General features: G+C 37.9%; 1 protein-coding gene across 1 annotated transcript in view; it reads left to right on the plus strand.

Moving 5' to 3' along the window:
* Positions 1-12018, plus strand: part of cspg4.L (chondroitin sulfate proteoglycan 4 L homeolog) — a 53177-nt gene extending 41159 nt beyond the window's left edge. Inside the window, exons 6-10 of the mRNA XM_018252921.2 lie at positions 1623-1818; positions 2543-2674; positions 2762-2928; positions 3121-3304; positions 8268-12018. Of these exons, the coding sequence (XP_018108410.2) occupies positions 1623-1818; positions 2543-2674; positions 2762-2928; positions 3121-3304; positions 8268-10387 (2799 nt within the window). The 3' untranslated portion in view covers positions 10388-12018. The remainder of the gene's footprint in view (positions 1-1622; positions 1819-2542; positions 2675-2761; positions 2929-3120; positions 3305-8267) is intronic.
* Positions 12019-12323: the final 305 nt, after the last annotated feature.

Consider the following 12323-nt stretch of genomic DNA (forward strand, 5'->3'; position numbering starts at 1 on the left):
CAGCATGACTCAAGGTTGAGAAGGGGCTGTAGCACTATGTTAGGTCAGTCATACAGTATTTATATGCCAATGAATGGTCACTTTAACAGCACTTAGTGGAGGTCCTGAATAATTCAGCATTATTATACTATACCTGCAGATTTATTTTTACATGAATATACAGGAAGTTTTAAATTTTAATAACTATTAAACTTTACTTATCTAAGTGTCACGTCTCCCTTCTTGTTCCTTATTTTTTATATTATTTAAAAAAGCACACAACTACCAGTCTTTTTATACTGTATATCCATAATGAAAATATAGTAGTGCTGAGCAATAATGTATAAATACAAAGATCTGGCCAGAGAAGGCCCTTTGCTATATTGTGTCCAGGGCCCAATAAAAAGATTGTAGGTGGCATGAACAACCTATTGCAATCAATGTATACATGTATGTACCGTCTCAAGAAGCAGGGCCCACCATCTAAATGTTTTACTGAAGTGACTAATGCAAAACACTTCTAGATATATAGATCAGTGACTTTTTAGTGGACTAAACAACCCTCAATAAATTAATGTAACATTGCTCAGAGTGCTCAGCTGACTGTTTTGCAAATTACATTAGTCTTAGTATAAATAAGAGTGGGAGTAAACTATGCAAAACAGTATACAGGTATACATGTTTCATTGATCACTGTCAAATTTTGCTTGTCTCCAGCACAAAAAAAGGATGGGCCACTTCTTCTGTAAAAATTATGTCTTTATTGTGCCGTTTTCATAGCCAGTCCCATGCTAAACAGCATTCCTACCCCTGCACATGAATAATCCATTGCTAGCTATGTGATCTCTCTCTCTGATAACCAAGAAACCTGAGCCTTATGAAACAAATGGGATGAGATAGTTACATGGCTTCTTGTGGAAGCAAGGAACAGAAAGTTAATAGAAAAGACCATAAGCCATCACCTTCAGAACTGGCCCTTTGGAAAGAATATGTTCTTTCTAAAGGTACCTATAACATACTGTTATGCTGTGTAATGACTGTTGAAATGGGCTTAGTATTTATAGCACAGATGGCCAACCTGGTCTTGTCAGGCTGCAATAAATCCCAAAAAAAATCCCAACATCTGCACTCTGCCAGGGGCAGGTCATGTTTCTGGCCTACCTACAGTATATGGCTTGGAAATCTTCCTCTCCAACTGTGGTCAAGGAGTTTTGGTAGCATCAAGCTAAATATAAATTAGCCAGGTAAGCAACACAATGAAAAAAATGCAAGAATTTTCAATTTGAGGATTATATTTTATAACTGATTGCATTACTAATTGCATTACTGCATTTACTGTAAAGCAAATTATATATATATATATATATATATATATATATATATATATATATATATATATATATATATATATATATATATATATATATATATATATATATATATATATATATATATATATAGAACAGGTTGGTTAAGCACAGCCTGGAAAAAAATAAAATAAATAAATAAACATATATATATATATATCTATATATGTGTTTATTTATTTATTTTATTTTATTTTTTTCCAGGCTGTGCTTAACCAACCTGTCCTAATATAAAAAAAATATAATAACAAAGAATGTCTTTTCCCCTTATACCAGATACTGGAAGGTACTACAGCGGAGCTCTCTTCCCAAGCCCTCTACACTACTGATGCAGATTCCTCACCAGATGAATTAATGTATTCCTTTTTGCCCCCAAGCAATGGTCAGTTGATATTGCGAGGTTCTTCTGGGCAGCTTGTCAGCTTCACCCAAAAACAGCTTGACCAAGGAGATGTACAGTTCATGCACAAAGGTGGGACATTCAAACTTACCTAAAAAAATAAATGTGAACAAGATATGCACGAAAGACAAGCAATAGTAAAAGTATAAACGAACTAGAGATGAAAAGTAAAAGAACCACTGATTTAAAATGTCTTTTGTCTGACAGTGTACCAGGAAATATGCAAACAGACTTAAAATAAATGATATTTTTGTTTGGCATCCCATAGTGACTGATCAACATTCAGAATTTGTTAAGTGCAAAAATTTAGGGAAACATTTACAATTTTGACTACATTATCCTATTTATTTTTTGATGATAGGGTTGCCACCCAGCCATTATGTTTAATCTATGTTCTGATCTGCCCACTTATACCCCCCTCTGCCTGTTTATACCCCTGACCCAACCATATTTACATAATCTCTCCTAGACCCTTAGACACTTTTCCTCAAGAAGATGTGGTAACCATAATTATAGTATCCCTTTATAATTGAGATTTCACAAGTGAAGCATTTAGAGACTACAAATGTTTTTTATTATATGTTGTAATAATGAAGAAGTTAAAATATCACCAGTATCAGGCCACTTGCAGGCCAATGGTTTAATGGCAAACCAGAAACATCAATTGAAGGTAAGCTCAGACTAGGAGACAGTAAAGTGAATAAATAAAGGCATGAATAAACTGGTGCAGCAAATGCCAGGTCAAAACACTAGTGTCAATTATAAACTTATAACTATATCTGCCTTTTTTTAAAAGGGAATCTTGATGGTGGTTTCTACTTCAATGTATCTGATGGAATAAACCAATCTGATGAGCACTTCTTCCATATCCAAGTCATACCTTTGGCCATCACCATGGAAACCCTACGAGATCTCACTGTATGCCCAAGTAGGTACCAACCCTTTATATTTCTTGTACATCGTACTGTAAGGATTACCCCGTTTACTTAGTCCATATCTTTATTTTTGTCATTAGGATCAGTGCAGTCTATCTCTAGTCAGTATCTGCAGGGAGTGTCTAATGAGCCAAAGGATCTGATGTTTGATCTGTTATATCACATCGATGAACCACCTCAGCTTGGTGACATTGTGCGACAACAAGACAGTGAGGTTACAGGGGTTATGAACTTTACTCAATCAGAAGTAAGTATTTGTGAACTAAAGACATTTACTCAAGAACAGTGTTATTTGTGTATTGCCAGAGACATAAATCACTCTTTGTGGTTATCCAGTCTTGCTTCACTGACATCTTTTTGTGGCAAAGAATAGCTCACGATGAAACTAAATCATTGCCGGCATTATAACTAGAGGTTATAAAATCTGCTTGTATTTTAGGTTGATGCTGGATTTATATACTATAAGCACAGTGCAATGGAAACACCATTTTGGACAGCACAGGATTCCTTCTCTTTCCATGTGACATCACACCAAGTAGTGTCCAAGCACTACCTCATGAATGTGACTGTCAGTTTTCAAGGACTCTGTCCTCAGCTTCACACCCGGCTTTGGAAAAACACAGGTAAGAAAACAAAGAGCAGCAAGTAGAGGTATGACTAACAACAAGAACATGATCTGTTTAGATCAATAAAAAGTAATGTATGACTTACACCTACCTTTAGCCAAACATTCAAAAGTCCATAAACATACTGAGATAAACACAATAGGAATATCTACAAAACAGAAATCCATCATTTTATCTTAAATAAAATGATGTTTATGAACTTGATGTTGTTCAGAAACAAATGTACAGCAAATAAAGAGCCGAGAGCCAATCAGTAGAAAATAAAACCACTATTTTGTGCCTCTTCCTTAAAGGATAAGGAACCCCGTTTTTACAAAGTGGATCATCTAAATTGTCATATTCCCCTCTCCCAGATCGCTACCTTTTTTGGAAATACCCTCTGTAAAGGTGATAATCTCGCTCTGTGTAGTTTTTCGCTCCATGAAAAGATGTGTACACCATCTTTGACTGTAATAGGGTTGCCACCTGTCTGGTTTTGAACCGGATGGTCAATTGTTTAAACCTGCTTTCAAAAGTCTGAAAACTGGGCAGGCCTACCCCTGCTTCCTAAGTGATTTGGGCAATCACAGGCTGCCACGTCATTGGCCCTCCCCTTCGTGATACTGCCCCGCCCCTTCATGGCACACCCAGCCCCTTTGCATCACCGGCCAGTCCCTTCATGTCACAGCCCCACCCAGTGGCATAACTAGATATTAATGAGCCCCACAGCAAATTATTTTTCAGGCCCCAAAATGTCTAATATTTATTGAACTTTTATATGAATTAAGGCCTCATGGGGCCCCTATACCTCCTGGACCACCTGCACCTGCAGGTTCTGCTTCCTCTGTAGTTAGGGTACAAATAATACACCCTGGCCCCACCCCTTCATGTCATCTTCCTGACTCTGACATCACTGGTGCCACCCCCCTTCGTCGGATTCCAAGTAGGGTTGCCACCTGGCCAGTATTATACCGGCCTTAATAGGGGGAAAAAAATATATATAAGAAGGCCGGCGTTTTTTTCCAGAAAAGGTGGCAACCCTCATTCCAAGGTAAGAAAAGGTGGCAACTCTAGACTGTATTGCGTCACCATGCGCATCCTTCCTGTTGGACTGTGCATTTGCGAACTCCAGGGGACGAAAGTGCGCTCATTAGGATGTGCACATGCGCATAACCAAAATACTAGCTATTGCACGTGTTTCAGTGTTGGTCTTTAGACTTTTGGGTAGCGTTCTTTCTATACTTCAAGCTTTTCGGAGATCATTGACTAAGGATCTTTTCTGAGGCAAGCTTCAGTGAAATTACTACACTGATAGACAGTAATAAGGTACTCCTTTCCCTTACTACTTATTATATTTAGCCTTTCCTTGTCCTTTACAGAGCTAACAGATGCATGTTAAATTCCATGTGTGGGTGCTACAATACACATTGCTCTACAGACGATATAGGACAGTGGCATGCTATAAGGTTTCTATAGGTTGTATTAGGTCCTGTATATAGCAATGAAAGATGTATATATCAGCAGTGTACAGCAATGGATATAGTACCAGCATACACCATTTAATGCAAAGCATTCATGAGTATGGTTGCCACATTGTTTGTATTTCATACGTCTAGCTGGTAAAATACCAGTTGAGGCCAGGGGCTATTATAAAAAAATATACAGCCACTGTATTTGATAGAAAATGTAGGCGTTCCAGTTATTATGCCTAACCCTCCCAGGTATGTCCACCATCCAACCCAATATACCCACTGCTTCCCCCAGTCTATGTGACTATGTTCGAATCTGGCAAATATGTGCCCCCTCCTGTGACTAACCCTGACACATAACCCTGACACATTTAATCCTGGACTGGACACAGTCGAAGACAAATTATTAGGCTTGCCTCTTAGTCAGAATTTTATAGGCCCAGGCAAGTAAATATGGCACTTGATGTCAATGTTATTGATTACAGAAAACGGAGATTGGAGAGCCAATATAGAGATATAGATTAGAGGAGTGTGCCTTGCTCCAGAACATGCAGTCCAATTGGGCGTATGCAATTGATACGCCAATAAAGTATAGTGAAAAGTCAGGAAAGGGTGAGAGGAACGCAACAAGACACATCTGGAACACTAAAATTAATTACAGGGCTCCCTTGTGGCATGGCTTGCACTTTGCAGTCAAGTTACCAAGCTTTGTTCAATTGCTTCTGCTAACTTGCCAGAAAAGTTTTTAGGGAATGCAGCCATGTAAATGCGTTTTCCATGCTGTGCCTTCTATAATAAATCAACTCCACTGTGTGTAATTAGTACAGTGGAAGAAAATATCATTACTGAGAAACAATCTGGACTCTGGACCAGAACTGTAATTATACTGTATAACAGCAGGTCTGCTCTCACACAGAGATCTTCTTTTATAAGTAAAGCACTGGCTCCTTGTTGTTACCTGGCACATAGGAAACACAAGGGAAATGGTTCTGTACATATCTGCATTTACACCTGTAATAAAGAAAATAAATGTGCTTCTCCAATTGCAGGCTTTGTTGAAGAGTTTTTTTTGAATAGTTCGGATCATTACGCTACAGGAGATCAGACAATAACACTAAGCAGTGGGGAACAGAAGGATACAGATTGTATAGGAAGAAGTAATAGCAGCAGGATGCAAGAAAAAGAATTAATGGTGTTTAAAAGACACCTGTGATAACCTCACCTAAAACATTGTGCTGAGTTATGGCTACAAATATTTGAGGGAAAAAAGAAAGAGTTTTCAAAGACTGATCTAAAAATGATCTAAAATCTTGTAGCAACCTCAAACGGCTCTTGCAGAAGCAGTTATACCATGTAGCCTATGAGAACTAAAATTCCCTGGACTCATTTGGAAGTTTTGTCTGTGCATAATGGTCTGTGCAAAAGACAGATGAATTTACAGAAATTCTAAATAAACCAGTGTACTTTGTATTATACGGGGGGGGGGGTAGCTCATATGTATTTTCACAGTTTTATTACATTAAAGAAATTACAAAATTCAACTACTTCTACTAAAGACAAACAATCCCTAATACATAATTGACCAAGTACATTCAGATTATAGTAGGAAGTATAGACACATTAAAGCATTTTAAAGTATAATTTTGTGAAATTGGATTCGGGCTAGAACCTACTTTAAAGGGGACCTGTCACCCCAAAAAAATATTCCAAATCCTATTTTATCACATTAGTCATGCAAAATGAACTTTATTTACACTATATAAATTATTTGAATCTTGTTTCCTTCAGTCTGGAATTCACAATCACAGCAAGCAGGCAGGAGCCATTTTGTGGACACTGTTATTAAGGCAAGCCTTGCATCAGCACAGAATCTTGTTTGTGCACCAGAATGGGGGACCCAATGTCCATCCCCATGCACTGGCTACACAATTAAATGGTAAAGAGAACGGGGGAATGTGGGGAGAGCAGTGACATCTAGGAAGTGCTGAATGAAAAGTGAAAGTAATTGTCTGTCCCGCCTCTATGCCCAGGGCATAGAGGAGTGTCAGGCAATATTTGATTGACAGCTGAGATTTTTAAATGAGCTTACAACAGCTATGAATACTTTAATAAAAAAAAGAATTTGGATTTCATGTTTAGTTTGAAAAGGACTTTTATTTTACAGATTTGTATGTCTGGGTGACAGGTCCACTTTAACACTAAATAAATTGCCAACATAAGACAAAAATAAAACCAATTCAAATTAATTAATATATATGCTCAGTGAATTCAAGAAATTAAAAGTAAAATCACTCTAGCAGCCATGCACTGATTTGAATAAGAGACTGAAATATGAATAGGAGAGGGCCTGAATAGAAAGCTGAGTAGTACAAAGTATAAATAACAATAAATGTGTGGCTTTAGAGAGCATTGATTTTTTAGATGGTTCAGTAACCCCATCATTTGAAAGCTGGAAAAAGTCAGAAGAAGAAGAAGGAAAATAATTAAAAAAACTATTAAAAAAGGGAGAAAATGCAGACCAACTGAAAAGTTCATTAGAAATGGCTATTCTATAATATACTAAATATTAAGTTAAAGGTGAACTACCCCTTTAATATTTTTGGAATACTATTTTAGTAATTATGTTCTGACTGTGGTTGCTCTCTGGTGGGGTATAAAATAAAATTATTGTTACTATTTTCAATTCCCTTTCGTTGTTTATATGTCTAATATATTCTAATATAATCTATGTCTAATGTTTAGACTGCTAGATGCTAAAGGGTAAAAATTCTCCTAGCTAATTCATTTGTCAGACCTGACACCATGCTTTGTTTCACACTTCCAAAGAAGAGAATACAAGAACATACAAGAACATACACATGAGTTGATAGGTGCGAATTTCACAAATTCCAGAGGGCTCATAATCAATTCAATTCTGTGTTCAAACTTCTACTCAATCACTATGGGTACAGCAGCATAATGTATGGCTGAATTTCATTTATGCAGCCCTCATGGCATACTACAGTACCTATACAAATACCAGCTCTGGTTGGTACATACATTTGTGTACTGAACTACATTATTCTCCTCAAAAACTGCATGTTTTTTAGGTTTTTCTAGGTTCTCCAAGGAAAACAGATAAGGGGGGGGCATGAGGGCAGGGGCCCACCAGGCTTTTTCCAGTCCAACCCTGGGAGTAGATTCCCAGTTAAGCTCAAGAAATAACAAAAAACATAAAATTTTCATGGCTCCAGCCCTATTGCACTTATGTTGATTAGCAGGGTAATTGCCTATTTTAACTCTGCATTGGTGTAAACAAATTACTTACTGTGATACCAAAATGTACCTGTAACAATCTAAAATACATTATCATATTATAATAAAAAGGTCAGAAGCAAAAAAAAATCAACTCATTCAAAAACAAAATAGAAAATATACAAATATTAAGATCAATATTTACAGTATTTCAGTTTATACATCTATTAATCTAAAATAGTTTAATGATATAATAATCTTTATTTTTATGTCCTTAGGTATCACTGTCATGGAAGGAAGCTCTTCACCCATAACAAGCTCAAATTTAGATGCCTCAAACCTCCTGGCCAATGCCAGCAGTGACTCACAAGAGGTTATCTATTTTCTAACAACTCTTCCATCCTGGGGGTATCTTGCCATTGAGAATGTTCCACTGGAACAGCACTCTCCCCACCTCTTACAGTCACAATTAGAAACAGGAAAGCTCCAATACATACACACAGGACCTGGAATCCTGGAGGACAACTTCCACTTTAAAGCCTGGCTCTTGCCTAAGTCACATCCATCAATCACTGAACCCCCCCAAGAAGTTGGCAGCTTGGTGATTTCAGAGTCCTTCAATGTGACAGTAATCGGTGTGCCAAAGCTTCCCTTGCAAGTATCCCCACCTAAGTTGCAACTACAAGTGGCACCAGGTTCATATGCAGTCTTAACCCGTGATCACTTGTCTGTAGATGTTCCTCTTATCCCCTCTGAAAAGATCATTTATACAGTTCTGGAAATGCCAGAGGGCATCTCTTTAGCAACCCAGAGCAATCAATACACTGATGTCTTCAGTTTCACTCAAGAAGATGTTAATATGAGGATGCTTATAATTCTGGCTAACCGAACTGCAGCTTCAGGTTCTATACAATTTAACATTACAACTAGGAATCAATCACCTCTGGTAGCACTCTTACCAGTGAAAGTTCCTCCTCTTCATAAATCTTTACTGGAAGTCCCACAGGCATCAGCAATGGCAGCTCTGACCACAAAACACATCACATCCACAAGGGAAAAAATACCCCAGGATATCTTGTTTAAAATAACCAAGCAACCCAGCTTTGGACAGCTAATGGCTAAACAGATGCCAGTGAGAGAATTTTGGTGGGCCCAAGTAAAAAATGGAGAGGTATCTTATGTATTTACCAGCTTCCTCTCCTCTCAAGATGAGTTTGAATACCTGGCACTCTCCAACAGGACAGAGGAAATGGCTGGCACAGTCACAGTAACAGCAGTAGCAATGGTAAAAATAGGAGATCGGGAACAATGGCCAAGAGGCTGTACAGTGATGCTGGGACCAGACACAGTCAGTGCAAGTGAGCTGGGCACACATACAGAAAGTGAACCAGAATTCAGAGTTTTACGCCAACCAAGGGGTGCAAGGATGGTTAAGTATCCCACAGAAAACGGAGAAGGAGAAAGTACCAGTATCGATTATTTTACTCAGAGGGAGATTGAGAGAGGGCTAATTGGAGTAGAAATATGGGAGGATGGACACAGTGGCCTAAGAAATGATAGAATTCAGTTAGAGGTTGCTGCAAAAAATGTGCCACCAGCAAATGTTACTGTAAAGTTTACCACCATTCCTTACAATGCTTCTCAAACCTATAGAGTTGCAATTTTAAGAAAAAGTGTAGGGCTGGACGCTACATCAACGTTACCATTTACGACTAGCCCAGAACCTACCGCCGTTTTCAAAACGACAGTCACTGACTTTACTATCAATTTGCAACATACAACAAATGTAGATTCAACAACACAGCAGTTTACCACAAACAGCCCACTTACTACCATAAACCAGGAAACTGTCACCAGTCCATTGTCTACAACAAACCTCATGTCTGTTTCAAGCCAAGAACAGCCACTGGCCACAACAGATTTTGCATCCTTCACAAGCCAAAACCAAACACAAAATGCCACAAAACTAAACTCTATGACACCAACTCTTTGGACATCATTGGAAGATGTAACTATTACTACTGCTCAAAGTGTTGTCTTAAACAGCTCATGGAATACTGAAGTGTCCAATACAACAATGTCAGATGAAGGCGCTACATTGCTTGGCTTTCTAGGTGCTCATAAATACAGCATTTTGCTTCCTGCATGTCTGGCCCTCTTTTTAATTGTAATTGGCCTTCTTATCTTATTCTGCATATTGCGGAAGAAACGAATGGGCAAGCATCATGTTCAAAAAGCAGCTATCTCATCTGGTAAGCCAGAAAATGGAATCAATGACCATCAATCTTTTCGGCCAACTGAGACTGATATGGCCATTCCTCTTACGGAGGTTGGCTTTGGACATAAGGGAAATGGGGCAGGTGGACAGGGCCAGCAGGGCAGTCAGTACTGGGTGTGAATCTAGGGTGGCATCTTTTCTAAATTGGCACCAAACGCGGGAGACTTCCTCCCAACATCCATCTAGATGGGAACAAACAGTGGAATTTAAATATCTCCTTTCTAAATAAAGCCAGTGCTTTTCTCTTGGCTGGATCAGTGAACTGTGGAACACTCATCAAAAAGGTACTGAAAAAACTCACAACTCCTGTTCTATCAAATGATCAGGCTGTGCCAGATCCTACTATACCTACGCAACGACCCCACTACTATCTGGAAGAGGAGCTGCTTTCCAGCACCAGGTGCATTTGAGGTCTCTATGAATATAATGAACTGTGTTTGGTGGACAGCCAATATAGGAATGACTGGTATTATCATTCTTGACTGACTTTTTGTACGCAACTTAAAATATACAAGAAAATGTGTTTATTTTTAGAGATTGGTGCTAATTTAAATAAAACCAACTGACATAGAACCAGCAAAAAAGTCAGCATACAGCCCATTAAAGAGTTCCACTAGAGGGTATCAACCAAACGATCATTGTCTCTACTTCTATAAAATTAATTCTGTGCTAATGTGGTACTAGTCTGACTAGGAGAAGGTATTAGCTATATAAAATTCATTGCAAACATATTTTTACAGGAAAAATAATGACAAAGTCCAAAATATGCAGATTTGGCACCAGCATACTCCATTGTACTCTTTGTTCTAATGGCTAGAACATGTGTTTTATTTTCTGTTCTATTTGGTGTCAACCCTGCTTCTGGACTTTTTTGGACTACAGAATCCATTGCACCAAGCCCCATCACACTCACAACAACTTAAACCTACAGCTAGACCTAAGCTGTGGCTGAAGTCTCTTACAGCCAAATTGACTGGATCACACAGACTGTAAGGTTCTAACCCCATTGTCATAGGCAGATGAGTTGTTATTGTCGCCTGAAAAACCAAACCAATTTAACTGGGATTTGCCGGATTGCTATTCAAACGAAGGGAACAAAATGTACAGCAGTTTTTTTTACCTGGGTATTTTATGATTACCTTTTTAAAATCTTATCTAAAACTTGGGTAAAACATCAATACAAATGAATCTTTATCCATGCAATGTTGTTGGTAAAATGAGAGAGATTTTGCTTGTATGAACAGTAGATGATGGCATAAAATTCTATATGTAGCCATGCTATGCTGCCCTACATGATGCAAACTTTAATCTAGGAAAAACTGCCAACACATAAGGCTTATTTGAGGCTGCCAATGTCTGCAGTAATACTCAGACGACTACATATACTGAGAGCAAGTGCTTAAAATTAACTTATTCTGCCAAAGCCTTTATGCTCATCTCTTTCTGCTCTGGAGACATTAGGCCACGTTAAAGCCTGATTTAAGTGACTCAGGTACTAAATCATACAGTAGTTAGGTCCGGTTTATATTTGCATATATATATATATAAAGATTTGCCAGCACTAGGAAAAGATTATTTATTTTTTATATTTACATTCCGGTAGAAATAAAGATTTTGTTTGTTTTTTTTGCTTTCTGTTACATTCCTGGCAAGTTTTCGGCACAGATTAACCCTAAGCCTTTCATTTCGTAATCTGTAATGTTATCTGTGCTTTTTGATTGCCCATTTTAAATAAAAATAAATTATGTATACTTCTTGCTGGAACATTTACTATATTTTACATGAAGAAAAAGGCTTAATGGAGCTTGTCTCATACACACATGGCACAAAAGTGACACTGTGAAGGACCTTTGGGACAAGGAGGCACATTATAAAACAACATCATTTATACTTTTGTACATTCGATTTTTTTTCGCACTGCACAGTTACCATTAAGTTAGGGGGTTTTGGCATCAGAGAACAGCTTAAAAGTCCTACAAAGACAGGTGGTTCACCTTTGACTTAACTTTTAGTATAATTTAGAGATATTCTGAGACAATTTGCTATTGGTTTTCAT

Source organism: Xenopus laevis, chromosome 3L (assembly GCF_017654675.1).
Source record: "Xenopus laevis strain J_2021 chromosome 3L, Xenopus_laevis_v10.1, whole genome shotgun sequence".
NCBI classification, from domain to species: Eukaryota; Metazoa; Chordata; class Amphibia; order Anura; family Pipidae; genus Xenopus; species Xenopus laevis.